This window comes from Aethalodelphis obliquidens, unplaced genomic scaffold (assembly GCF_003676395.1).
Source record: "Aethalodelphis obliquidens isolate GAN/ISIS:26980383/991018 unplaced genomic scaffold, ASM367639v1 scaffold43, whole genome shotgun sequence".
Classification (NCBI taxonomy): Eukaryota; Metazoa; Chordata; class Mammalia; order Artiodactyla; family Delphinidae; genus Aethalodelphis; species Aethalodelphis obliquidens.
The window spans coordinates 13,917,502-13,945,224 of NW_020837987.1; the positions used below are offsets into that span (position 1 = coordinate 13,917,502).

Sequence of the window (27,723 nt, forward strand, 5' to 3'; positions counted from 1 at the left end):
ATTCCCCGGTGCCCAGAGGATCCAGACCCCAGGCCTGACAATGAGGTTTCGGGGAGCACGTTTATTCAGAGAAATAAATATGGCCCGTGGAAAGGGGTTGGAGGGCCAGGGAGATGTATCTGCGCCGCAGCCGTGTGTCTGGGTTAGGGTTTCGGAGTTTCCAGCATGTCTGCCAGGGCTCTGGAGAGAAGGACGCAGAGGTTGGACAGCCGAAGTGTCCAAAGCTCACACCAGGGCGCTTAGAGATCGTTAACCTGCTCATTTCACCAAGGGGGGACTAGAGGCTCAGGGCTTTCCAATAATTCATAGCGGGACAGCACCTTTCTAAACGGGGTCCTTAAACATCCCCCCTCCACACACTTACTGGTACAGGGACGAGGAGAAATAGTCGACGTAGCTTCCTGTAGGAGAGAAGAGGCTTGAGGGGTACACCACGGGTGAAACTGGGGGCCACTTTTCACTCAGTCCTGGACCAGGACTAGCTCCGCCCCCTTTTCTGGATTCCTTCCCCCAAACTAATTCCTTCTACAGCGACTCCTCCCTTCCTCCTGGCTCTAAGTGTTCTAAGTGTTCCCATTCTCCAATAGCCCCACGCCCCGCCGCGTCCTTCGAATTCCACTTGCTTTGGCCCCCAACCTCTTGGTTCTAGGCTAACCCCTCAATCCGAACCTCTTAGGTTTTGGCACCTATCCCCAACCTTCCCTCTGCCCGGCCCCGCCCCTCCGTGCTCCTCCCGCTCGTCACAGAGTCCCAGCCTTGGCCACGCCTCCGCACATGGCCACGCCCACAACCTTCCAGCCTGCTCCTCAGGTTGGCTCCACCCACCAGGCCCCGCCCCTTCATCAGGTTTCTTCTGGGCCCCACCCATGCTCACCCGGAGTGCAGACAGTTTCGCAGACCAGCGGGCAGAGGTAGCAGAACTGGCAGTGCTGGGGGCGGGGGTGGGGAGAGAGAATGAGCGGTACGAGGTGGTCAGGGGCGGTGTTAGGATGGGGCGTGGGCCGTACTTGGGCAGGAGGCTAGCTAGGCGGAGGTTAAGGTCAGAGGCAGGATCGGGTTTGGAGTCAAGGCTGCATCAGGGGTAAGGGGTTAGGTCAGTTTGAGGGCAGAAGATTTGGGGCTGGGGGTGCTCAGATGGTCCCGGGCTGTCGGGAAACCTGGTGGATCCTTGAGTCTGGGAGAAGTCTCACCTGGCACTGGTCGCAGTGCTCTCCCATGTTCTCCTCGTCACAGTGACAGTTCTCACATTCAGTGCATCGCTGGGGACCAGAGGAGCCTGGTTAGGCAGGGAGGGACGTTTGGGAGCCACCCGCCAGTCCTCCACCCTGCCCACTGGACATATCCCCAACTTCTCAGCCTCATTACTTCTGACACTGAGCTCAGTATCTTCCTCCAACCTGCTTAACCTGCTTCCCACCCCCTCATTTCCCTATTGCAAGGCGCCCCGACGTCCCCTTGTCTCTGTGGGCTGGACCTTTGGGTACTCTCTTCACCCCCTTTCTTCCTATTCTCCCCATAGCCTGTCAGTCTCCAGTCCTGTCCCACCTCCCTCGGCTCTGCCTTGAACCTTCCTCCCTGTCCCCACATCTGCAAGTGCAGCTCAGGCCTCACCCTCTCTTTCCTGGACCACTATCCCAGGCTCCTCCCCAGCCTCCTGGCCTCCAGTCTGTCCCCGACTTGGCCCCAAAAGTGTCTTTGTTTACTCGGGCCCGTTGCTCAGGGCCCTCCCAAGGCACACCAGAGCCCAGGAACAAACTCTAGGAACAGCTTGGTGGGTGGAGCTGGGTTGCGGACATACATTGCAGAAGGAGCAGTAGCCACACAGGGACCCTGGCTGGTAGTTCCCATACTCCTGGGCATCCTGCTGATCTGTGGGGACAAGAGGGCAGCAGTGACCCAGGTTGACTCCGCTCCTCCCCACCCCCATCATCCAGTCAGATCACTTACCCATGTCCTCACCACTCTCCTCTTCACTGGAGGCACCTCCAGACACCTCCCTCCTGGCCAGTGGATTGGGGATGATGGTGAAGGGGAGCTCATCCTCTTCCAGCCCCTCCTCCTCATCTTCTTCCTCCTGGTGGTCTTGGCTCAGTGGGACCCAAACCTCAGGCCTCTCTTCCCTCCTCTCCTCCTTCTCTTCTTCCTCCTCCTCTTCCTCCTCTTCTTCCTCCTCCTCCTGGCTCAGGCTGAGGCCATGACCTTCCTCCTTGTCTTCCTCATCCTCCTGGTCCAGGCTGCCATGGTGGGTACCTTCTCCTCCCTCCTCTGAACCTTCATCATCATCTTCATGGGAGCTGTGATCCTCTTCCTTCTCTTCCTCTTCCTCCTCAGAATCACTCTCCCTTAAATGGCTTCTATCCTTTACCCCCATGTATTCTGGGGACTGGTGGTTAGTCTCCTCTTTGATGGACCCTCTGTGGCCAGTCCCTTTATCTCTGTGGCTTTGCTGCCTGTGGCTGGGAGCCTGGTGGCCAAGCTTGGCAGAGGTGTCCTCATCTTCCTCCTTGGGGACTCCGCGGTGGTGATGGCCATGGACTGCTCTTTCATGTTCCTCTGGGAAGTCTTCCTCCTTAGTGCTCTTGTGGCCTTGGGGCTGGTGGCTTGCAACATGGTGGCTGAACTTGACTGTGATCTCCTCCTCGACATCTCCAAGGCCATGGTGGGTATGTCTGGGAACCTGGTGCCAGTGTTCAGTGGACACATCCTCATCCTCATCTTCCTTGTCTCTGTGGCCTTGATGTCTGTGGCTAGGGATATGATGGTGGTGTTCATCTGAGACATCTTCATTGTCTTCCTTCCCATGGCCTTGACTCCTGTGGGTCTGGTGTATGTACTCAGTGGAGACATCATCATCATCTTCTTCTTCTTCATGGCCTCGGTGTCTGTGGCTGGGGCCATGATGGTGGTGTTCATCTGAGACATCTTCATCCTTTTCCTTCCCGTGGTCTTGGTGTCTGTGGACCTGGTGTCCATACTCAGTGGAGACATCCTCCTCTTCCTCTTCTTCATCCTCCTCTTCTCCATGGCCTCGGTGTACATGCCTGACGATATGATGGTGATGCTCACTGGACACAACTTCGTCTTCGTCCTCATCTTGCCGGCCATGGCTCCTGTGGCTGGGGAAGTGATGCCCGTGCTCAGCTGAATCATCCGCCTCTTCATTCCCATGGCTTCTGTGCCCACGGGCCTGCTGAGCATGCTCTGTGTGTTCCTCCTCATCAGAGGTGTTCTCATCTCCCACCTTGTGGCCTTGGTACCTATGGTCTTGGGATTCTCTGGAGACATCTTCATCCTCTTCTCTGTGGTCTCCGTGGCCCCAGAAATGATGCCCACTCTCCGTGGAAACATCCTTGTTCTCATCTCCGTGGCCTCTATGGCTGTGCGTGGGGCGGCCAAACTTGCCCGATGCGTCCTCTGAGGGCTCCGAAGCTCCTGCATTGTCGTTCCAGTTGCTGGGCCCCAGCCCAGCCCCTCTCAGCTGCTGGGTCACGGCAGTGGGGAGAAGCAGGCTGGCCACCGCAGCCCAGAGGAGAAAAGTGTGCAGCCATGGCCCACAGTGGCCCATGGGGACAGACAGGCAGCAGAGCTTCTCCCAGGGCTGGCTCCCACTGTGGCTATGGCTATGTGGATGAACGTTGGGCTCCTTCTGTTTCTTTCTCCCTGTGTTGCTCCTTTGCTGTGTCTCTCTCGGCCTCTGTCCCCTGGCCCTCACAGCCAGGCCCTCTGAGGCAGTCTCCAGAGCCCCTTACCCTCCTCTCCGGCCCTCCCTCCCACTTCCCAGCCAATAGGGTCTCTCCCCTCCCCTCTCTGTGGCTAAATTTACTCTCAGCCCCGAGTTATTCTGGGTCAGTCCCCACCTGCCCCTCCCCTCCTGCTCCTCCCCCTCCCAGCTGGGGAGGGGGTGGATGAAGGGGTCTCTCCTTGGCCAGGAGAGGGGAGCCAAGGGATTTGACTTTGGATTGCCAACAAGTTCATGTTTGGCAGCTGCAAAGACAATGGCTAGATTTTTAGTAGGCCAATTTGGGGGGAGCCTGGGCCATGGGGGAGGGTAGCAGGAGGGATGTATCTGAGGGGAGAAACCCCTGCCCAGGAAGGACTGGGGGTTAGATTATGGGGAGTTTCTGGCCAGAATGGGCTACTTTGCTGAGAAGGTGGATGCCAATATGGAAGCCCTGGAATGGCGTGAAAGGAATTTTGCCCCAGCACACGTACCCATGACCTCCTGTCCCTGGAACTCAGATCTGGGGGCAGGGGATGGCACCAGGCCAGGGCTATAAATACAGCGAGGGGGGGCAAGGGGCTCAGGTTACCCAGGAGGCCGCAGCTGTCCCTGTCAGAGAGTCGGCAGGAGACATGTGGCCCTGCCGGTCCGCATAGCAGTACCTCCCACTCCTCATCCTGTCACTGTCGCCCTCGCTCTTTGGGTTCCCATCCTTCTTTATGGGTCTCCCTCTCTCTGTCATTGTTTCTTCACCAGCTCTCTCTCAGGGTCCCTGTTGCCCCCCTCCTGAGGATTCTGTCCCCTTCTCCCTCTCACTCTGAGTGTCTGCCACCCATCTAAATCTTTCTCTCTCCCTCTTTGGGTCAATGTAGCGCCCCCCCAATCTCTGTTCCCCCTTTCTGATTCTCTGCCCCCGCCTAAGTCTTAGTGTTTCCCGGCCCCCATCCCCCGACCTGGGTCAGTGTGCCCTCTCTCTCATCGCTGGCATTTCCTCTCTGCGTCTCTGTCCCCCTCTCCCTGGGTTCCTGTCCCCCTCTCCCTGGGTCCCTGCCCGCCTCTCTCTGGATCCTGTCCGACCCTTTGCCCCGCCTCCCGCTCTACGCTTCTCCGAGATTCCCCGCCCCCCAGACCTGGCCCCGCCCAAGGCTGGGCTGGGAAGTGGCGGATCCGGTTTGTTCAGGGCGCATCTAGAACCCGGGTTGGTGGATCGAATGCCGGGAGTCGGATAGGTTTCGGTGGCTGCGGCAGCATGGTGGGTGCAGAGAAGGAGCAGGTACAGCGGCCGGACCCAGGCCTGAGGGAACAGGGAGCTAGGGCCTGGCCTCCTGGTTTCCAGAGAGGAGGGTGCTTGAGACCCAGATTCTTGGGTCAGACAAAGGAAGGGGTTGCTGGGGGCCCGGACTCCAGGGTCCTTGGGGACGGATTGGTGAGGGAGTTGGGGGGGTCGAGTCTCCTGAGTCCGGGAGAGGAGGGCACTGGGGTCCCGGACTCCTGGGTCTCCGGCTCGGGCGCGGGTGGGTCACTCCGTGACCCATAGGACCTAACTGGATCCACCCCACCACTCCTTGTTCCTGTCTCCAGAGCTGGATCCCCAAGATCTTCAAGAAGAAGACGTGCACGACTTTCATCGTTGACCCCACAGATGCGGGGTGAGGAGTTCGCCCCGGGGACAGACCCCAGAGTGTCCCGGGTCCGCTGACCCCGCCCACCGCAGACCCCGCCTTTCGGTTCCTTCCCTTCCCCAGTCAGAGCCGTTACTCCCAAGGGCGTTCCCTGGTGGCTCTCTACCTCGGGGAGGGCCTGGGTCAGTCTGCAAACACTTCCAATTTCCCATCCTCCCGCTCAGGTTCAGTGTTCAAGACCCAGGGCTGGGTTCTGGTTTTTTCCTTCCCCGTGTCCCTTCTGTGTGTCTCTGCCTCCTGGTGTCACTTTCTCTGTCTTTCTTTCTTGGCTGTCTCTGTTTCATCCATTCACTTGTTCGTTCATTCCTCCAAGAAATTCTCACTCAGCACTTCCAAGGGGGCATTATTTTCAAGAGCACAGGCCCTGCCAGGGTTCAGATTTCAGCTGGGACACGTGCTGTGTGGCTTCGGGCAAATCATTTCACTTCTCTGGGCCTCATCTATCATCTGGGCATAAAAACAGGCTCTAGGGCTTCCCTGGTGGCGCAGTGGTTGAGAGTCTGCCTGCCGATGCAGGGGACACGGGTTTGTGCCCCTGTCTGGGAAGATCCCACATGCCGCGGAGCGGCTAGGCCCGTGAGCCATGGCCGCTGAGCCTGCGCGTCTGGAGCCTGTGCTCCGCAACGGGAGAGGCCACAACAGTGAGAGGCCCGCGTACTGCAAAAAGAAAAACAAAAAAAAAACAAAAAAAAACAGGCTCCATTTCCTGCGGCTTTGTAAGAATTAAACAAGTTACTGCTTATGATATTTCTGAAACAGTGCCCAGCACATAGTAGTCACTGGAAAATATGTCCATAGGAACCACCGGAAGGTAGCAATTACTAGCATGTGTAGGGCCTGTGCTTGTGCTGGGTGGCTGAGAGGTGGGGAGTGGCCACCATTAGGAGTTCCTGGCCTTCAGTGATGGTCTCTCAAGTGGGTTCTGGCTTTCTAGTGTCCTCAAGGCAATCTTTGGGGTATGGGAAATGTCAACGTTCCTAATTTAGTGTGTGTTTTATTATGACTATATTAGTGCAGGATGGCTTGAATTATGTATAAATAAACATATATATTATTTGGGGGTGAGTGCTCAAAAACTTTTACTGATGGAAAGGGCGGTCAAGGAATTTTAGGAACCTCTGGTCTGGTGGGAGGAAGATGATTATAAGGCAAGGAGATGGGAGCTGCAAAGGACAAGCCACTGGGCCCAGTGGGAGCCAAGAGGAGGCATCTGGTTAAGTCCGAGGAGGGGACACAGGGTGTCACCAATGGCTTCTGTAGGAGGAGGGGCTAATGAGGTGACATTGGAAGGTGATAAAGTTGGAGTTTGACAGTTGAAGGTGGGTTGGATTCCAGGAGTGGGAACAAGTATAAATTGCCCCCTATTGACTATGTGGCTTGCAAATGGGGCAGAGTTCAAGGTGCAGAGAGCATCTGAAAGAGGATATCAAGAAGGAGGGCAGGGCCAGTAGTCACACAGCCTCAAATGTCACCCCGAGGGGTTGGGACCGAGTCTTGGTGTTCCAGGGAGCCATGGGAGGGGCAGAGTCAGCTCTGGGTGTGGATAGATGCCCTGAGGGCCACATGAGGATGAACAGGAGTTCAGGAAGCTGGGGAAGAGTCTGGGCAAGGGACAGGTGGGAGGAGAACAGGCCTGAGGCAGGCCAGGGCTGAGGGGACACAGAGAGGTGGGGACAGGGCAAAGATTCAGGGGCAGGAACTTGGGGACCGATGGATTTGCAGAGTGAGAGGGGAGAGGGGAGTATGGGCCCAGACATCTGGTCTGGGGCCTGGGAAACAGTGAGCTTGTCCCCGAGATGGGAACCCAGGTGCATGAGTAGGTTTGGGAAATGTTGCCCAGCTCAGAGTGGGATTTCGTGTGTGGGAGGGGCCTGGGGGAGCCAGGGGCATTGCAAACCTGGTTCAGGGACTCAAGAAAGGTCTGTGACTTCCATCCAAGATTTGAGAAGTCCTAGCTGTAGGTGGTAATGGAAACTGAAGTGGAAGTAGGATGGGGGGAAGAAAGTGTAAAATCAGAGGAGGTTGCAAACTGGCAATTCTATGGCCGATGTTTTCTTTTTTTTCTTCCACGGAAGAAAGGATTGCTAAAAACTTGTCTCTGAATGCTTCAAGACAGACATGCTGCCTCAAGTCAGCACAGCCTCCGGCACATCCACTTATAATTTTCCACCTGATGCTTCTTTCTCTTACGTAATTTCCTGCCTGGCCCTTGGGGCCATTGAGTTTGAGACCCATGTAGGGAAGGCATGTGGTCCTGGCTCTGGGGAACACCTACACTCAAGGGAGGCACAGAAGAAGAGAAAGCCACAGATGAGGCAGAAACAGAGCAGCCAGGGGAACGGGTGTGCTCTGCCAGGGAAAAGCTTTTCTAGAGTCAGCCTTTTAGATATGACCAGTGCTACTTTGTCGGAGTCAGATGAGACCTGAATAGGAGCCATTGTACTCGGGGATGTGCAGGTAATTGCTGATTTTATCGGGAACAATTTCGTTTTCAGTGGCCACACAGAGAAAGGGGGGTAGGAGATGAGACGGACAGAGGGGGAGTCTGCCAGTGCTGTCTACCAGAAGTTTCTGCAACGGTGAAAATGTTCTATATCCACATCCAGTATGGCAGGCACTGGCCACGTGTGGCTCCTGATCACTTGAAATGTGGCCAGAGCAACTGAGGAACTGAATTTTTAGTTGTATCTAATTTTAATTTATTTGACTATAAGGAGCACGGTGTGGCTAGAGGCTACTGTACTGGACAGTTCAGGTTCTGGAACATTCCATGAAGAAATTTTGCCAGGAAGGGCTCGTGGGAAGTAGATGGACAGGAATGAGGGGGGGGTCCAGGGACGGGGTTGAGATAGGTGAAAGGATCAAGTGGGTAAACTGAGGCATGCCAGGACCCTGGAGGTAGACTCAGGAAGAGGGAGGGATGTATCCTATAGTTCTCACTGTGCCAGGAGCTGGTGCATTCTGTTTGGATTTGTTGGCCATTCTTTTAGTGACTTCACAATTCTTGTCAAATCCATGGACCACCTGTGCTATTCTTTCCGTAAAATTAGTCCTTAAATCATGGCTCACTCTGTTTACATAAATGCAGGTCTCCTCCGATATTTGAATCCCTTCTGGAATCAGGGACCAAAGAGATTTAGATACATTTTCAAATAAATCCCTCATCTCCCAAACCTGTGTGGCTTGCTGTTTTTAAACTCAGGTGCCAATCCCATTAGGTAACAAGGGATACTTGCGTATTTATTTAGGGGGAAAGAAGTTTCATATGTGATCACCCTAAATGCAAAATCTGTTTCATTTGCCACAAAGAGAAAGAAACAAGCCATAAAAGACAATCACAATGAAAACCAGGTGAAAAGTATTTACCGTCTAAGTGGATGCTGTTGCCAGCCCAGTTTTCTGAGCCTGAGGCCAGCTTTTCTCTGTTAAAAAGAAAAAAAGAGTTAGGCATTAAAAACATTCTAGCACCCAGCTGATCCTCTCTCCTTGACAGTAATTAGGAGAACTCAAAAGGAATGACTTTCTTACTGTGTTGTTCAAGGTTATTTAAAGCTCAGTGTGGAGTTCACGGAGACCGGATCTGGTATGCGGCCCCCATTTTAGGAAATGTTGTGTTATTTCATTGGCCCCTCACAGTTCTATGACGTAGGCTGGGCTATCATTGCCTTTCCATTTGAGGTGGAAATTTAGGCTCAGAGAGATGAAACTACTTGCTCAAAGTCACACAGCTGCCTTGGCCTCTAGTGCTCTGTGATCACTCTCTTGATTTTCCTTTTCGTGTGAATACCATCTGTTTGAACTGGGGGCAGCAAGGACATCCCCAATGGCCCCCTGCACTTTTCCACGTCAGGCCCTGAAGGCAACAGTGAGTGTGGGGTCTGGTATGCAGACCTCCCTGCTCAGGTGCTCTTGAGCCACTGTGGCTTCCTGCTGGTGGGTAAGGTGACTGTGGTGGTTCTGCCCCAGTCTCTCCCTCAGGCTGGTCAGAACCATGGAGGGCCAGGGCCAGGGTCAGTATGGACTGTGAGCTCCTCTGGAGGGAGATGCAGAAATATGGACATTTCTACAGGATGCTTGGGGTCGGTGCGGACGCCTCTGGGCTTCATCCTCCTCCTTCCCCTCCCCCCTCAGGGGGACCTTGTGCCAGTGTGGGCAACCCCGGTGTGCCCACCCATCAGTGGCTGTGGAGGATGCATTCGGGGCAGCCGTGGTGACCGTATGGGACAGTGACTTGCACACCACGGAGAAGCCCACAGATGCCTTCGGAGACCTGGACTTCCTGGGTGCCGGCCGCAAGGCCAGCAATGTGAGGCTTGCATGTCTGGGCAGGGCCAGGGTTGACCAGTGGGGCTGCATGCCTCAGGGGCTCCCGGAGCCAGGGTCTGGGGGTATCCCAACTGAACATTGTGTCTCCCCATTTACCCATCCCTATCTTCACCTCTCCTGGATCCCTGTCCCCTCCACCCCTGTCTTTTCTAAGCCTGTCCCCCTCTCTCTGGGTCTCTGTCCTCCTCTCTCTGGGTCTCCATCCCTCCCCTCTGGGTCTCTGTCCCCGTCCCCCCTCCCCCCATCTCTGTGCTCCTCTCTCTGCGTCTCTGTCCCTTTCTCTCTGTCTCTGTCCCCTTCCCCGTGTCCCTTCCTCTTGTGTGTCCACAGTTCCTCCGGCTCTCTGACCGCACGGATCCAGCTACAGTTTATAATCTGGTTACAAACATATGGGGCTTCCAGGCCCCGAACCTGGTGGTGTCAGTGCTGGGGGGGTCGGGGGGCCCCACCCTCCAGACTTGGCTGCAGGACCTGCTGCGACGCGGGCTGGTGCGGGCTGCCCAGAACACAGGTGACTGAGGGTGGGCATCTGCCTCCTGGGCCGGGGCCGGCTGCCCCCCCCCCATCTCCCCCACTTCCCTGGAATTCTGTCTTTCCCCACTCCCGCCTTTGTGTGTGGGGTTTTGTCTCACTCTCTAGTCTCTGTCTGTCTCTGCACGCCTGTGTGTCTCTGGACCTCACCACCAGTCTGTGTCGCTGTGTAGGGGCCTGGATTGTCACCGGAGGGCTGCACAAGGGCATTGGACGGCATGTGGGTGTGGCAGTGCGGGACCACCAGACAGCCAGGACTGGGGGCAACAAGGTGGTGGCCATGGGCGTGGCCCCCTGGGGCGTGGTTCGGAATAGAGACACCCTCATCAACCCCAAGGTGGGACCCAGGGTCTTGGACAAGGTGGGGGTTGGGGGCCAGGAGTCTGGGGTCTGAGGGGGGAGGGGCTGGGGGCCTGGACTCCTGGGTATGAGGGAGGAGGGGCTGGGGACCTGTAGTTCCGGGTCTGAGGGAGAACGGGGCTGGGTGTCTGTCCTCTTGGCCCTGATGGAAAGACTCCCTGGTCTGGCCAATTGTCCCCCAGGGCTCGTTTCCTGCGAGGTACCGGTGGCGCGGTGACCCCGAGGATGGGGTCCAGTTTGCTCTCGACTACAACTATTCGGCCTTCCTTCTGGTGGACGACGGCACCCACGGCCGCCTGGGCGGCGAGAACCGCTTCCGCTTGGGCTTCGAGTCCTACCTTGCCCAACAGAAGACGGGCGTGGGAGGTGAGTGGCTCCTTCCACCGGGGATTCACAGCCCAAGGCTCAGGATCCCAGTGGTCAGATCTGGTAGGAATTTGGGGGTTGCGGCCAGGGGGAGTTTCCTATGGTCAAGTGCCTCCTCCCATCATTTGCTGTGTTTGAAAAAATCATTATCTTGAAATCTACAATACCGAAAGGTGGACAGCTTGATGATTTTTTTTTTTTTTTTTGCGGTACACGGGCCTCTCACTGCTGTGGCCTCTCCCGTTGCGGAGCACAGGCTCCAGACGCGCAGGCTCAGAGGCCATGGCTCACGGGCCCAGCCACTCCGCGGCACGTGGGATCTTCCCAGACTGGGGCACGAACCCGTGTCCCCTGCATCGGCAGGCGGACTCTAAACCACTGCGCCACCAGGGAAGCCCAGCTTGATGAATTTCTAACAAATTGAATCCACTTATGCAGCCAGCACCCAGATCAAGAAACAGTAATACCAGCCCCCAGAAGCTTTCTGCCCACACCCAAGAGCCACCCTATCCTGCTTGTCACAGCAGAGTAGTTCTGACTGTGTTTCATATGAATACAATCACACCAAACCCATGTTTTAAATTCTGCCTTCTCATATTCGACATTATTTCTGTGAGATTCATCCATATCATTTCATGAACTGTAGTTTGTAAATAACCCATGGATCAAAGAAGGAAAAAGAAAGAAGCTAGAAAATATTTTGAACTGAATGATAATGATGTTATGACATACCAACACTTTGGGGATGCAGCTATTGCAGTACTTAGAGGGAAATCTGTAGACTTAAATGCTTACCTAAAATGAAAAGAAAAGAAAGATTGAAAATCAATGATTTAAGTCTCCAATTAAAAAAAATCCTAGAAACAGAAGAGCAAATCAAATCTAGAGAAAGTAGAAGCAAGGATATAATAAAGACAGGGCAGAAATCACTAAAACAGAAAGGAGGGCTTCCCAGGTGGCGCAGTGGTTGAGAGTCCGCGTGCCGATGCAGGGGGCACGGGTTCGTGCCCCGGTCCGGGAGGATCCCACGTGCCGCGGAGCGGCTGGGCCCGTGAGCCATGGCCGCTGAGCCTGCGCGTCCGGAGCCTGTGCTCCGCAACGCGAGAGGCCGCGACAGTGAGAGGCCCGCGTACCGCAAAAAAAAAAAAAAAAAGAAACTGGCAGCTTTTTAAAAAAAAGAAAAAGACAGAAAGGAAATGTCCAATGTGGAAAGTCAACTAAACACAAAGCTGCTTCTTTATAAAAATTTCCTGTATTTTAAAAAGCGTCCATTTAATTCTTTTTTTTTTTAAGTATTTATTTATTTTTGGCTGCATTGGGTCTTCGTTGCTGTGCGCGGGCTTTCTCTAGCTGTGGCGAGCAAGGGCTACTCTTCGTTGCGGTGCGCAGGCTTCTCATCGCGGTGGCCTCTCTTGTTGCGGAGCACGGGCTCTAGGCGCATGGGTTTCAGTAGTTGCGGCACGAGGGCTCAATAGTTGTGGCTTGTGGGCTCTAGAGTGCAGGCTCAGTAGTGTGGTGCACGGGCTTAGTTGCTCCACGGCATGTGGGATCTTCCCGGACCAGGGATTGAACCCGTTTCCCCTGCATTGGCAGGCAGATTCTTAACCACTGCACCACCAGGGAAGTCCCCCATTTAATTCTTAAACTTTACTTAGCTTTTCGGCAACTTTAATCTTATTTGTAAAATTATCTTTTTGGGGTGCAAACTGACTTTTTTGGGGTGTATAATTCTGTGAGTTTAGGCATGTGTAGAGATTCATGTCCACAGTCAGGACATAGACCAGTTCTGTTACCATGAAGGCATTCCTTTTGCACCCAGCCCCTGGCAGCCACTGATCTGTTTTCCATCACTCTAGTCTTCTCTTTTCCAGAAGCTAAATAAATGGAATAATATAATACATGACCTTTTGAGACTGGCTTCTGTCACTCAACATAATATTTTATGGCAGCTTTAATATGTGTTTACTGGAACTAATCAAACCATGCGAAGGTATATAAGGAAATTCATAGCATTGCCTGAATTGTAGTTTGTAAATAACCCACTGGTCAAAGAAGAAAATAAAAAGACGTTAGAAAATTCCCTTCCCAGCTCCAATCCCTTCTATTGGGGTAATCTGTGTTATATGGTTTGGAGTTAATCCTTTTATATCTTTGTCTATGCTTATAAAATCCTATGCTATGCTCAGTGGTGCTCCTTTCTCTCTTTTATACTATACATATACATATCACTTTCTTATAACCATCCCTTTTAGGTACAAACTTCTCTATCTTGTATCTTCTTTTAATAGTTGTATGATATTCCTTGGTAATGGTTGTACCATCTGTTATTTAAATTTTTCTCAATTGGTGGATACTTAAAGTGCTATCAGTGTTTGGCACTACAAACAACGCTGAATAAATATCTTTGTATGAACATCCATAATTACATCCAGGTGTTTTAAATTCTATACAGTAGATCCCCCAAGTGAGATTGCTCTGTGTGTATACTAATAGATAGTACTAGATCACTTTCTTAAAGTGTGTAGCAGTTTTCACTCTCATCGAGAATGTGTGAGAGTTTCCTTTTCTGTCCAGTCTTAACCAGCTCTGGATACTCTTGGTTTAAATTTTTTTTTTTTGGCAAATTTGATGGGTAAAAAGTGACATGCCACTTTTCATTTGATTTTTTAATTTATCTAACCACTGTTAAAAGATATAAACGTATATTTTGTTGGCCAATCAGATTTCCTCAATTATGAATTGTCTATTCATATTCTTTGCACATTTTTGAATTGGGTTATTTCTTTCTTGTCTTTTTGTAGGAATTCTTTGTATCCTGTCCTTAGTAACGCTTTGACTGTTAGATGTAAAATTTTTAGAAGATACTTTAATTATGGTGTCTACTTCCATAAAAATTCTATCATTTTTATGTGGTTAGATATATTTGTTGTTCCTTTTATAGCCCCTTGGTTTCCCTTGGTTTTTTAGGAAGGTCCATTTCACTCCAATGCTATACAAATATTCTAAGTCTTCTTTTTTAATATCTTATATTTTTATGTTTAAACTTTTAATCCATCTGGAAATGATTTTTAGGTGTTTTGAGATAGGGAGTCTACATTTTTTTCTTCCAAATGGGAAACCACATTCTCTTCATGTCCATTTAATAAATAAACCATCTTTTTCCAGCTAAATTGAAATGCCACTTAAGTTGTATATTCAGTTCCTTTATATGTTGAAGTATTTCTGAACCTTTTTCTCTTCTACCTATTTATTCCTGTGCCAAAAATATATTTTGTTTGGGACTTCCCTGGTGGTCCAGTGGTTAAGACTCTGCATGTCCAATGCAGGGGGTGCAGGTTCAATCCCTGGTCAGGGAACTAAGATCCGACATGCTGTGCAGCATGGCCGAAAAAAAAAATTATATATATATATATGTATATATATTTGTTCCTGTTGTTGTTTACAGCAGTTTAAAGATGTTTGAATATATATTAGGGAAAGTTTCTCCCTACTGTCATTTCTCAAAAATTTCTTAACTCCTCTGATATTAATTCTTTCATATGAATTTAAAAATTATTTTGTTCCATTAAGAAAAAAACAGGAAAACACTGCCAACCTCCTCCTACCTCCCTCTTTCTCCAAACTGCATTGAATTTATGTGTTACATTGTGAGAGGTTAACATGGTATTTGTTTTTCCATTTATTCAGGACTTGTTCTTATATAATGTTTATCAATTTCCTTATAAAAGTATTATACCTCTGTATGAATTAATTCCCAGGTATTTTATCATTTTTGTGAAAACATGGATAAGATACATATTATAATAGTTGTAGAAAAGTTTTTTATTTTTGTGTATTTTTTTGTATTAATTCTCTTAACCAAATTCTCTTATTAATATTTAGTTATTTTGAGTGGAGTCTCTCCAATTTTCTGAGAATATAAATCATCTTTCCTTCAAATAGATACCTTTGTCTCTTTCAGCTTAAAAAATATATGTACAAGTTTTCATTCCAATTATTTCATTTTCTTGCATTGTTACATTAGCTCAAAACTCCCAGATAAGTGTGAATAGTAGTAATGTTGTTTCAGTTCTTATTTTATTGGGAATAGAGTTCGTAAAAAACTTATATGAGTTTGCTATTGGGCTTTGATAAATATTGTATTTGGATAGTATTGTATTTATTGTATTTGGATAGTCCTTTCTATTCCTTATTTCCTTTATTTTCTATTTGCACTTTCATCCTCTCCTGGCTCCTGGATGGTTAATCAGTTATAGGATTGACTCATGCCTCATTCGGGAACCCAGGAGTCCAGGCTCCCAGCCCTCTCCTCCCTTGAGAAATTGAACATTACCGTCTTCAAGATCTGGCCCCTCCCAACATCCTCAAAGGCATGACAGTTCTCATGTGCCTCCGGACAGAGGATTAGGCAGAAGCTAGCGTTTGCCCTGGGGACTCCTGGGAAACGTGGTTCTCTCCCATCGCTGACAGAGGCTGATGGGAGGTGACCAAGCCCTGTGCTCTCTTCTCTCCTCAGGGACTGGAATTGACATCCCTGTCCTCCTTCTCTTGATTGATGGTGATGAAAAGATGTTGAAGGTAATAAGGGCTCAGGTGCCTGGGTCTAAGGGGGGGCAGTAGCCGGGGGCTGTACTCCTGTGTCCTAGGGGAGGAGGGGGCTGGGAATCTAGACTCCAGGAGGTGTGAATACTTTCCTTCCCTAACCTGACTCCCCCTTTTGTCCTGTAGCGGATAGAGAAAGCCACCCAGGCTCAGCTCCCCTGCCTCCTGGTGGCCGGGTCTGGGGGAGCTGCAGACTGCCTGGCAGAGATCTACACTCTGGCTCCAGGGACTGGAGGAGGCAGGCGATGTGAAGCCCAAGATCTGATTAAACGTTTCTTCCCCAAAGGGGACCCTGAGGTCCTACAGGCCCAGGTATGACATTGGGGGTCCAACTCTGGAACCTGAGATGGGAGGGAGCTGGGAACCTGGGCTCCTGGACCTTGAGAGGTGAGGATGCTGAGGATTTGGAGACCTGGATCCAAGGGAAGGGGAATGAGGGCCCAGCCTCATGGATATGAGGGAGGAAAGGCTGGGAGCCTGGACTCCTGGGTTTAAGGGAGGAGAGGCCTGGGGGCCTGGATGCCCCCTAGGTTCTGGGAGTAGAGGGTGCTAGGCACCTAGACTACTGGGTCCTTCAGGGGAATGTTCTATATCTCTGTGGACAGGGCCAGGGAGTTGGGTGTGGGTTGCAAAACTTGGTATTCTGCAGGTGGAGAGGATCATGAGTCGGAAGGAGCTGCTGACAGTCTATTCAACTGATGATGGCCCTGAGGAATTTGAGACCATTGTTTTGAAGGCCCTTGTCAAGGGTAAGGCTTGGAGTCCCAAAACTTCCCCCATTGTCAGCTCAACTTTGGACACCTCTCTTGGCCTCGGCACTTTATCCATCCTCTCTAATCTAAATTGTGCCCGTTTTTTTTTTGTTTTTTTTTTTTGCGGTACGCGGGCCCCTCACTGCTGTGGCCTCTCCCGTTGCGGAGCACAGGCTCCGGATGCGCAGGCTCAGCGGCCATGGCTCACGGGCCCAGCCGCTCTGCGGCATGTGGGATCTTCCCAGACCAGGGCACGAACCCGTGTCCCCTGCATCAGCAGGCGGACTCTCACCCACTGCGCCACCAGGGAAGCCCTGTGCCCGTTTTTATCTTTTTCCTTTTATCATTGCCTTTTGGGGCTTTGCACGGTGCTATTTGGACAATTTTCCCAAGATACTTTCATTATGTTCCAACGTTGCTTTCCTTCTGTTGTATCCATCCACCCATCCTTTCATCCTTTATCCATCCATCCAGCCATATGTACATTGATCTTTCCATCTACCCATTATTCCATTCATCCTTCATGCTGCCATCCATCCAAGCATCCATCCATCTTGCCATCCACCCATCCTTCTACCAGTTTATTCACACATCTAGTAACAATTCCATCCACTCATCATTCTTCCATCCATCCATTCTTCCATCTATCCACCCACTCACCCTTTCTACTTTTCCTATATGCCTCCAATATGTTTTAAGCCCTGAGGGGTGGTGGCATCAGAGAAAAACCAGAGTGCTGTCTCCCAGCAAGGAACTCCTGATATGTCACTAGAGGAATGAATGATGAAAACCAAGGTAGGGAGCATAATGGCTGCTTGGTAGAGGCTGAGGATGGAGCTCATTATTCATTCAACAAAGATTAGGCTCAGAGATAAAAGCAGATCCTACCAGGGTTGTTTGGACATAACCTTAAGTAAAATTCAAGACAAAAGCATGGGAGAGGAACTGCTGTCAGAAAGGGGAGAAAAATGGGGAGGTGGTATTTAAACTGGGCGGCCTTGAAGAGCCAGTAGAATTGGGAGTTAGTAGGATGCGGAGGTGGGATAAATAAGTGGTAAGGGGGATCCCCAGGGCTCTGTGGGGATGTGGGCGGGGAGGGTCATTTTTGGTGTCAGAAGAGTTTTACAGGGAAAACACCCACTTAGATAAAAACTCCCAAGAGGCATAGTGTCAATTTGTAATGCGTTCTGAGTTCCAGGTGCCCACCCCAATTGCATCTACCATGTTCTGTGGTGTGGTAGTTATTTTTGACTTTGGAATCAGATAAAACTAAAATTTGAGTATCAGCTTGGCCCCCTCTCTGCTGTGTGACTTTGAGAAAGAGACTTTCCCTCTCTGAGCCTTAGTTTCTCTCTCTGAAAAATTGAGATAATACCTGGCAGGAGTGTTGTGAGCCTCAGAGGCAGATGATGGGCAGTGCCTGGTCCCCAGGGGGAGCCTAATAAACGGGAACTCTTCTTAATATGATTCCGTTTCTTGTGGGGACACATCCTTTAATAGAGGATGACAGTCAGTGGGCAAATCGGATTTACTTTACAGAAGTTAACTCATCAGCCTCCTGGGAGGAAACACAGCAGCTCTCTAAGATGTGGTTTGAGGGGGTGGTGTTTTAAGTCTGTTGCCTGCAGAAGTACAAGTGATCACACTCTGCTGGGGAAACTGGAGATGGCTGGACAGTCTCAGTGTTGGCAGAGTTGAAGGGATGGGGTTTCAGCAGGTGAGGAAGGAAGAGGGAAGGGGATGAATGCTTCATAAGAGTCTAGGAACAGCCAGGCACTGTGCTGAGCAGCTGGCACACATTATTGCCCCTGATCCTCTAACCCTTCCTGTAAGGACCGTCTGCCCAGTTTGCAGATGAAGAAACTGAGGCTTAGAGAGGGGGAAAGTGACTTGCCCAAGGTCACACGAGGCTGACTGCACACTTTTGGATCCATTAAATTATCCGATCAGATTTTTAAAGGCCACTTGTTCTTCCTTGTTCTATTTAATGACCTCCAAGGTCTTCCGAAGTCCGGCTAATGTTTACATTTTTTCTGCTACTTTTCGCCTCACAAATACTGCCAAGTTGCAGGAAACCAGAGTGACTCACATTTGCCATCATAGCCTGTGCTTTCCTGCACCGAGGCTTTTGCTCAAGCTGCTCCTGCCGCCCTGATGATTCTTTTCTCGTCTTAGATGCACACTTCCAAATCCTACTAGTCTTTCAAAAGCCCTACCTCAATGTGCATCCCCTAGGAGGCTCCCTTGGGTCTCTCCATACCTCTGTGACTGTAGCCTCCCCTGGGTCCTAATCACATTCTATGCCCTCCTCCAAGGGCACCGATCACTCTAAAGGCAGTTATGTGGTTCTGGGACATATTTCCCAGGAATGAGCTCCTTCAGGGTAGGGACTGTATCCAATCTCTCTCCATCCCTCTTACTGCCTGGTCTGTAGCCTACCTCAGTAAATGTTAAATGAATAAATGATTCCCTTTCCTTGTCTTGGGGCTTCTCAACCACTGGTCTGAAGAGTTTTACATTCACCTCTGCCCCTGGGTTTGAATGACCTTATGCTTGTAATAGCCTGACTTCTTAAGACCCCAGACTCTGCCCAACAACACTGCCTTTATACGGAGTTTAAATGTCAGGCATCTCGAGTAGAAGTGATACAGACACTCATCAGATCTTCCCAACCTCCCCTGACTTCTTGCCCCCTCTCCTTCTCACCCTTTCAGCCTGTGGGACCTCTGAAGCCTCAGCTTACCTGGATGAGTTGCGTTTGGCTGTGGCTTGGAACCGTGTGGACATTGCCCAGAGTGAACTCTTCCGGGGGGATATCCAGTGGCGGGTGAGGGGTTGGGGCCTGGCGACTGGGGACCCTGACAAAAGGGATGCATTTCCCCCACTCCCTGACTCCTTTGACATCTGGCTCTATCTTCCTTTATGGCGTGTCCAGCCTTCTCTTAATTGTCCATCCATCTCTGGTTGTCCATCTGTCCCCATCTTGTTCCCTCTCTCCCCATCCATCTACTTGCCCACCCATCCATCCTCTCATCCATCCCTCCACCCATCCATCCATCTGACCATCCATCCATCCACCTGTCACTCATAGCTCTGTACCCCTATCTCTTGTCCTTAATCTCTGACCTCACCTGGCCTTCTGCCTGTCTCTGTGCTCAACTCTTCCCCCATTCATTCCACCCCCACCAGTCTTTCCACCTGGAAGCCTCCCTCATGGACGCCCTTCTGAATGACCGGCCAGAGTTCGTGCGCTTGCTCATCTCCCATGGCCTTAGCCTGGGCCACTTCCTGACCCCTACGCGCCTGGCCCAGCTCTACAACGCAGCGCCCCCGAACTCACTTATCCACAGCCTTTTGGACCAGGTGTCCCACAGCACAGGCAACAAAAGCCCAGTCTCTGAACCCTCTGCGGAGCCACAACCCCCTAAGGTGGGGCAGGTGCTGCGGATGCTGCTGGGGAAGTCGTGCGCGCCAACGTTCCCCGCCGGGGGCACCCACCTGGGCGATGGCAGCATGGAAAATGTAAGGAACGGGGTGGGTGGGGGAAGCACAAAAGGGTCTGGGGGCGGGGCTATGCCAGGATGGGGCGTGGTCAGAGCACGGGGTGTGGGGCTGATGGTTGGGGCGGAGTCAGGAAAGGTCTGGGGCGGAGACAACGCTCACCACGCCTTCCTCGCCTCCAGTCGTTTCTGCTGTTGGACAAGGCCACCTCAGAATTTCTGCTGGAAGCCGTCCCCGAGCAGGCACCCTGGAGTGACCTGCTCCTCTGGGCTCTGCTGCTCAACAGGGCTCAGATGGCCGTGTACTTCTGGGAGATGGTGAGTGCTGTCTTGATCTCTGATTCTACTTGCTCCTACATTCCTGTCCTTTATTTCTACCGAACTCCAATGCTTGAGCAGTAAGATTCCCTGACCTAGGATATCACTCGTCCCCCACCCCACTCCATTCTTGATATATGACCCCGAGTGCTGTTTCTTCCTCCCCACCCCCACCCCCCATATCATGAATTTCTTGTAACTTGCTTTCTCCATTAACAATATATATTGGGCATTTACCCTTGCTCATATATATGCATCAATCTCATCCTTTCAGAGTGGTCGCTTGTAGGAGGAAGTGAGACATTATCTGTAGCTGATGGGGATTCATTTCAGCATAATTGTGCTTGCAGTTTAGATGCATTGTCGTAGTTGCAATGCAGAAGGGGACAAGACTAGAGGCAAGGATGCCAGGTAGGAAGGTAGAGCTTCAGGCAGCCAAGATGGGGGCCTGGATTAAAGCTGGTGAGACGTAGGTGTTGGGACACATTTGAGAAGTTTAAAAAAAAGTCATGGTATTCGAATAGGATCAAAGATAGACCCTATCTTTATGTCAAAGAAATATCTTGACAGGAGTTCTTCAGCCCTGGGTTATTTTCAGCCCATCCGGTCATTGGTTAAAAATTAATAGATTTTTCTTTTTTAATTGAGATAAGTGTTCCTCAGTGTTGTAGCATGTATGAGAACATCCTTCCTTTCTAAGGTTGAATTATATTCCATTGTGTGGATATACTACCTTTTCTTTATCCATTCATCTGTTGATGGACATGTGGATTGTTTTGACCTTTTGGCTATTGTGAATAATACTGCTATGACGAGTGTACAAATATCTGTTTGAGTCCCTGCTTTCAGTTGTTTTGAGGACATATCTAAGAGTGGAATTGCTGGACCATATGGTAATTCTAGGTTTAATTTTTTGAGGAACTGCCATACTATTTTCCACAGTGGTGGTACCATTTAAATTTCCACCAGCAATGCACACAAGTGTTCCAATTTCTCCACATCTTTACCAACACTTGTTATTTTCTTTTCTCTTTTCTCGTCCTTCCTCTCTCTCTCTGTCTCTTTCTTTCTTTTTTATAATTGACATCCTAATGGGTGTGATCTGTGGTTTTTTTAAAAATATTTATTTATTTATTTATTTACTTGGCTGCGCCGGGTCTTAGTTGCGGCACGTGGGATCTTAGTTGCGGCATGCAGGCTCTTGGTTGTGGCATTCAGGATCTAGTTCCCTAACCAGGGATTGAACCCAGGCCCCCTGCATTGGGAGCTTGGAGTCTTAACCACTGGACCACCAGGGAAGTCCCTCTCACTTGATTTCTTTTTTTTTTTAAGTTTTATTTTTATTTATTTTATTTGTTTATTATTTTGGGCTGCATTGGGTCTTCGTTGCTGTGCGTGGGCTTTCTCTAGTTGTGGCGAGCGGGGGCTACTTTTTGTTGCAGTGCACGGGCTTCTCATTGCGGTAGCTTCTCTTATTGCAGAGCACAGGCTCTAGGGGGTGCGGGCTTCCGTAGTTGTGGCACGCGGGCTCAGTAGTTGTGACTCATGGGCTCTAGAGCACAGGCTCAGTAGTTGTGGCACACGGGCTTAGTTGCTTCATGGCATGTGGGATCTTCCTGGACCAGGGCTCGAACCCACGTCCCTTGCATTAGAAGGCGGATTCTTAACCACTGCGCCACCAGGGAAGTCCCTGGTTCCTTTTTATAATTTCTATATCTTTATTTCTATTCTCTATTTGCTGACACATCATTCTCCTGGCTTCCTTTAGCTCTTTGTTCATAATTTCCTTCAGCTTTTTGAGCATATTTAAGACAGTTGATTTAAAGTCTTTCTCTAGTAAGTAAATCCAGTGGCTACGTTTCCTAATTTCTTTTGTCCTGTGAATGGGTCATACTTTTTTGTTTCTTTGCATGCCTCATAATTTTTGTTCTTGTTGTTGAAAGCAGGACATTTTGAATATTATAATATGGCAACTTTGGAAATCAGCTTAACTCCTTCCTTCAGGGGTTGTTGTTGCTGCTTGTTGTGGGTGGTGGTTGTTTGTTTAGCGACTTTCCTAAGCTATTTTTGTAAAGTCTGTATTCTTCGTCATGTATGGCCACTGAAATCCCATTCTGTTGGCTTAGTGGTCAGCTAGTGACTTGACAGAGATTCCCTTAAATGCACAGGGGTGGGGGAATAAAGCCCTTCCACTTTGCAGGTTGGCTCTTTGTGGAGCTGACTTTTAACACTTAGGCAGGCTGTTTACAATCTGCCTTTAGCCTTCACTGCCTGCTTTTGCTGAGCCTAAAGGTGAGCCAGAGGTGAAAGCTTAGGGCTTTCCATAGTCTTTTCTGAGCATGCATCCAGTCTTGGTCATGTTTGTAGCCGTCTAGATTTCCTGGTACATGTAGGAGCTTTTTATTTTTTTGTTTTATTTTTACTTCTTGATTTATTTGGCTGTGCTGCGTGGCATGCGGGATGTTAGCTCCCCGACCAGGGATCTAACCCATGCTTCCTGCAGTGGAAGCTCAGAGTCCTAACCACTGGACCACCAGGGAATTCCCCATAGGAGCTTTTAAAACCCCTCACTCCCTCAAGCATCTCCTTCCCCAGCTGCTTCCCTCTTCTCTCCCAAGCTGTTCAGAGTATCTGTTGCTTGCCTCAGCTACTTGAGGCCTGTCTCTGTCTCTCCAGGGTTCCAGTTCTGTGGCCTCAGCTCTTGGGGCCTGTTTGTTGCTGCGAGTGCTGGGGCGCCTGGAGGCTGAGACTGAGGAGGCAGCACGGAGGAAGGACCTGGCAGCCAAGTTTGAGGGGCTGGGTGTTGGTGCGTGGGGCATGGGTGCCTGGCGGGGCAGAGACAGGGAGCTGCCATGAAGGGGGTTGTAAAACTACCCATTCCTCCTCTCGTCACTCTGCCTCTTCCCCTTCAATGCCCTCATCTCTCCCCTCACACCATCTTCCTACTACTTTTCCTCCCTCTCACGTAAATGTCCCACACCCAGACCTCTTTGGAAAATGCTACCGCAGCAGCGAGGAACGGGCTGCTCACCTGCTCCTCTGGCGCTGCCCACTCTGGGGGGATGCCACCTGCCTCCACCTTGCCATGCAGGCTGATGCCCGTGCCTTCTTTGCCCAGGATGGGGTACAGGTGAGCATCTGAGACACCAACACCCCAAACAGTTCTCAGCCGGACTGTGGGACGTCTGGAGGATAAGCCCCCTGCCACGGTGGGCAATCTGGGGTCTTGACCAGCCTCTCCACCTGGAGACAACCCCTCTCCAGAAAGTCCCAGCCTTCTCCTGGAAGGGTTGCTCTTCCCAAAAGAAGCCTCACACCCTGCCACAGGAAAGCCAACCCTCCTAAAAAGTTCTATTCCAGGGAATCCCCCTGGCAGTCCAGTGCTTAGGACGTGGTGCTTTCACTTCCGTGGCCCAGGTTCAATCCCTGGTTAGGGAACTAAAAAAAGTTATATTCCGGATAGAGGAGTACCCGGGACTTTAGTAAGAAGTCTCACCTCTCACACAAGAAGTCCTTCCCATTTCCTTAAGAGGGGTCCACTGCCAGGCTTCAACAATTAAAAGGGTGTCACTGGACAATTACTTAGTGTTTTGGACATAGACGAACTCTGGTTTAGGAAATCCTACCCTTCCTTTGGGAAGACCTGTGTGCCCCCATAGTCGCTCCCATCCTGCTAATCCTGACATTCTGAAAACACTCTCGGTCTCCTTAATCTAAATCTGACAGGGGCAAAGAGAGTCCCATCCTCAGTACAAGAAGTTTTGCCTACCCAGCAGGAAGTCCCATTTCACTTCTTGGAATGATCTGTTGGCACCTCAAATACTTTCCCAGAGTCCTTTGCTTTGAATGGTGGTGAAACTCATGGATTGCAGCTTTTGCCTCTTCTGTAACCTCCCTGTGCTCCATCCATCTGTGAAAAAGGAGAAAATATTAGTACCTGTCCTCCTGGAGGTGTGGAGGGTTAAGTGAGCTAATCTATGTAAAATGCTCAGCCCAGTATCTGGTATATCATGTTAACAAATGTTGGCTGTTTAACTCTATTACAATCTGGGACAGGTGTTCCTTGCCTTTGACTCCTTTCCCCCCACCCCCAGTGGTTATGGCCCTCACAGTGAGCATTTGCCCTGTGCTCTGGAGTGTGGCTTGATCCTTGTCTGGGGTCTTTGGGAGAGGGCTGTGGGGAGATTCAGCCTCCTAATCCTCCCCACATCCCACAGTCTCTGCTGACACAGAAGTGGTGGGGGGAGATGGACAGCACCACACCCATCTGGGCCCTGGTTCTCGCCTTCTTTTGCCCCCCACTCATCTACACCAACCTCATCACCTTCAGGTCAGTCCCCTGGGGTTAGATGGGCAGGAGGAGGGGGGAGGGGAGATCAGTCTCTACTTCCTGCTGAATTCTGGCTGCCTTTCTACTTGGTCTGTCCAGTGCTTCCCCCACCCTTGTTCATTCTCTTTCCCTCCCCCAGACTGGGAGCATGCTGTGGGAAGCAAGCTTTTGGGGTGGGTCTCTGCAGTATCTCTAGTGGCAATTCCTCTGTCCTCTGGCCATGGCTCTGGGGGGAAGGTCACTTTGGGATGATACCTCTCATTCCCTGCAGTGTCTCTGGGTGACTGAGTTTGGCTTGGAGAATTCCTCTCCCACCTGCCCTCCCCTTATTTCTCACTCTGTGTGTCCCTCCATGCCAGGAAGCCAGATGAGGAGCCCATGCAGAAGGACCTGGCATTTGACATGGACAGGGGCATCAGTGGGGAAGGGCCTGGCGAGTGAGTGAAGCACCAGCACTGTGTGGGGGTAGGGGGCACCCTAGGCAGCTCCAGGAGCACCAGGTAATGGGAGCAAGACCAGAGGGGAGAAGTGGGGCTTCGGGAGATGGTGGTTTCATGAAGCCACTGAAAATACTGAGGAAGTTTCCCAAATGCCAGGCTCAAGGCTTGGTTCAACTTTGGTTCTGCCACCAAGGAGTTCCTCACTGAAAATCAATTTGCTTCATGATACATGTATTTCTGTCTTGATAAAGCAAGTGGAATCGGGTGGATTTGGTTCATTTAGGGATCTTTTGCCAATTTTTTTTTTTCTGACTCCAGGGCCTTTGCTCTTAATCTCTGTGCTGTGGTACCCATGAAGGTGTTTGCAAAATCAGTCCTAAGCAAATGAAATTGAATATTTATCGATCTTCTGTTAATTCTGCAGAGCAGAGGTGCTGGGGGACTTGGCTCTGAGTCAAGCAGAGCGGGGTTCAAATCCTGACTTTGCCTTTGTAAGTGGCTTCACCCCTGAGCCTCAGCTTTCTTTGCTATAAAGAGAAGGTTGTACGTATGTTAGTCAGGTTAGGTTGAGTAATGCTGCAATGACAAAGTATTCCAAACTCTCAGTGGGCTGGCAACAGTGAGGATTTAATTGTCATTCACGCTCCATTTTTGGGTTGTCTGTGGCTCTGCTCCACGTGGTCTCCACTTCGGGATAAGCAAACACCTCCTAGCTGAGATGTTGCTGGTCTCATGGTAGAGGGAAAAGAGACATGGCAAACCAGGTTCTGGACCTTAAAGCCTCCACTTGGAAGTGACACGTGTCACTTTTGCCCACATTTCATTGGCAAAAACTAGTCATATGATAATTCCTTAGCTTTTAAATTCTCCCACTGGGAGGGAACCAAAATATTTGGTCCACAGTAATACAATATACCACAATGCCTGATGGAACAATTGGGAGGATTCATGGAGATAATGTGTATTAAATGTGCATATTGTAGTGCCTGGCACAAAGTAAGTGCTCAGTTAATGGGGACTAGCATTACTACTGCTATTATTGATACACTTGTTTTGTTGAATGGTGTGTGTGTGTGTGTGTGTGTGTGTGTGTGTGTGTGTGTGTAGGTATAAGGGTCTAAATCTATGGTAATAGAGAAACAGAGGAAGAGGCCCCATCTTTGCACCCTCCATCTCTACTTTAATCATCTGAATGGGAACAGGGAGGAACCTCAGCCCCAATATTCCAGAAGAAAAAGTGTTTCTGGTAACTGTTAGAAACATCATCAGACTGCCAGAAGTCTATAAAACCTACCACCTGCTGTGAAACAAGTCAAATTTAAATGTATTACGTATATACAAATTTTTTTGAGACAGTGCACAAAGAATACAAAATATTTGTCAAGGTAGAGAGAATACTAAGAAAAAAATTTGGACCACTGAAAAAAATTAGACAGAGGCTCCCAATGTCAGGATCCATAGTGGTATCCTTGTCTGGTGAGTTCCCAACATTTGTACCATATGATGAGGACAATAGCTGAGGTTACAGAACACTCACAGTGGGCGGCCAGTGCGCTAAATTGTTTTGAAAATCAGTTCATTTAATTCTCTCAACAACCCTATGCCATAGGGTCCATTATTATCCCTATTTTACAGATGACATAACTGAGGCATTAAGTCACCCACCTCAGATCATGTGATTGGTCAGTCGTGGAGCTGGGATTTGAACCCAGATCTTCTTGTTCCTGAATCTGTGCTTTTAGTCACTGTAGAAAGCCACCTCCCTGGAGAGCTTTGTAAAAGGACAGATTCCTGGATGCTTCTCCTCCAGGGAAGCATCCAGGAATCTGTGTGTCTCCTGCCTGGAGGTGATTCAAGATGGCAGACTTTGGGGAGCATTCTGACCCACCACATATTTTTGTTACCAGGTCTGTTTTCTCTTATTATTGGGGAGCTGGTTCTCCTCTCTGCATCTCACTTTCTTTAGCTTTTACTGTTCTTTCTGCTTATTTCCTTTAGAACAGCCTGAAAAAAACAAAAAAAGAACAGCCCTATTGAGATATAGTTCACATACCATTCAGTTCACCCATGTAAGGTGTACAATTTTCAGTCGTTTTCAGCATATTCACAGAGTTGTAAAATCATCACAAAATTTGAAAACATTTTCATCGCTGCAGCAAGAAATCTTGTACCCATTAACAGTCTCACTCCCCACTCCTCCCTTCTCCCAGTCCCAGGCAACCACTAATTTACTTCCTGTCCCTACGGATTTCCCTGTTCTGGACATTCCATATAAATGGAGTCATACACCAGGTGGTCTTTTATGACTGGCCTCGTTAACTTTAACATCATGTTTTCAAGATTGATCCACTTTGTAGCATGTGTCAGTGCTTCATTCCTTTTTATTGTTTTTTGATTTTTTTTGCGCGGTACGCGGGCCTCTCACTGTTGTGGCCTCTCCCGTTGTGGAGCACAGGCTCCGGATGCGCAGGCCCAGCGGCTATGGCTCACGGGCCCAGCCGCTCCGCAGCATGTGGGATCTTCCCGGACTGGGGCACTAACCCGTGTCCCCTGCATCGGCAGGCGGACTCTCAACCACTGCGCCACCAGGGAAGCCCCTTTATTGTTGAATAATATTCCATTGTTTGAATCTACCACATTTTATTTATCTATTCATCAGCTGATGGACATTTGGGTTGTTTCCACTTTGGGGTTTTCTTTCCACTTGGTTTATGAAGAGAGGATGCCTTTCCAAGCCAGTTTATTTTTCCTTTTAGCTTTCTGAATTTATTATTATTTGTATTATTCATTTTTCT

The 27,723-nt window shown here is 50.0% G+C and overlaps 2 protein-coding genes across 8 annotated transcripts in view; one reads left to right on the forward strand and one right to left on the reverse strand.

The window, feature by feature from the left end:
- Positions 1 to 44: 44 nt before the first annotated feature.
- HRC (histidine rich calcium binding protein) lies at positions 45 to 4,568 on the reverse strand. Its single transcript, XM_027080165.1, has 6 exons — positions 1,948 to 4,568; positions 1,799 to 1,869; positions 1,191 to 1,259; positions 875 to 929; positions 365 to 401; positions 45 to 180 (listed from the first exon to the last, which is right to left on the reverse strand). Exons 1-6 carry the CDS (start codon positions 3,563 to 3,565, stop codon positions 144 to 146), a joined length of 1,887 nt encoding a protein of 628 aa, XP_026935966.1. The 5' UTR covers positions 3,566 to 4,568; the 3' UTR covers positions 45 to 143.
- A 294-nt stretch (positions 4,569 to 4,862) lies between these two features.
- Positions 4,863 to 27,723, forward strand: part of TRPM4 (transient receptor potential cation channel subfamily M member 4) — a 34,753-nt gene continuing 11,892 nt past the window's right edge. For 4 of the 7 annotated variants that reach the window (XR_003427454.1, XR_003427455.1, XM_027080167.1 and 1 more), the window contains exons 1-16: positions 4,863 to 4,994; positions 5,303 to 5,370; positions 9,535 to 9,709; positions 10,060 to 10,240; positions 10,434 to 10,597; positions 10,803 to 10,986; positions 15,503 to 15,564; positions 15,715 to 15,900; positions 16,238 to 16,337; positions 19,055 to 19,167; positions 19,530 to 19,862; positions 20,024 to 20,158; positions 22,835 to 22,964; positions 23,143 to 23,288; positions 24,376 to 24,488; positions 24,848 to 24,925. Coding sequence is in view for 5 of the 7 variants with exons in the window: in XM_027080167.1 (XP_026935968.1) it covers positions 4,971 to 4,994; positions 5,303 to 5,370; positions 9,535 to 9,709; positions 10,060 to 10,240; positions 10,434 to 10,597; positions 10,803 to 10,986; positions 15,503 to 15,564; positions 15,715 to 15,900; positions 16,238 to 16,337; positions 19,055 to 19,167; positions 19,530 to 19,862; positions 20,024 to 20,158; positions 22,835 to 22,964; positions 23,143 to 23,288; positions 24,376 to 24,488; positions 24,848 to 24,925 (2,192 nt within the window). In the remaining 2 variants the exon portion in view is untranslated. The remainder of the gene's footprint in view (positions 4,995 to 5,302; positions 5,371 to 9,534; positions 9,710 to 10,059; positions 10,241 to 10,433; positions 10,598 to 10,802; positions 10,987 to 15,502; positions 15,565 to 15,714; positions 15,901 to 16,237; positions 16,338 to 19,054; positions 19,168 to 19,529; positions 19,863 to 20,023; positions 20,159 to 22,834; positions 22,965 to 23,142; positions 23,289 to 24,375; positions 24,489 to 24,847; positions 24,926 to 27,723) is intronic. The other 3 variants (XM_027080168.1, XM_027080169.1, XM_027080172.1) reach the window with 3 other exon arrangements.

Excerpts from the sequence above, each read along its gene's own strand:
- HRC (XM_027080165.1), bottom strand. The coding sequence starts at position 3,565 with ATGGGCCACTGTGGGCCATGGCTGCACACTTTTCTCCTCTGGGCTGCG. Across the intron at positions 1,260-1,798 it reads GCTACTGCTCCTTCTGCAAT|CGATGCACTGAATGTGAGAA; the intron begins GTATGTCCGCAA and ends TCTGGTCCCCAG. Across the intron at positions 402-874 it reads CGAAACTGTCTGCACTCCGG|GAAGCTACGTCGACTATTTC; the intron begins GTGAGCATGGGT and ends TCTCTCCTACAG.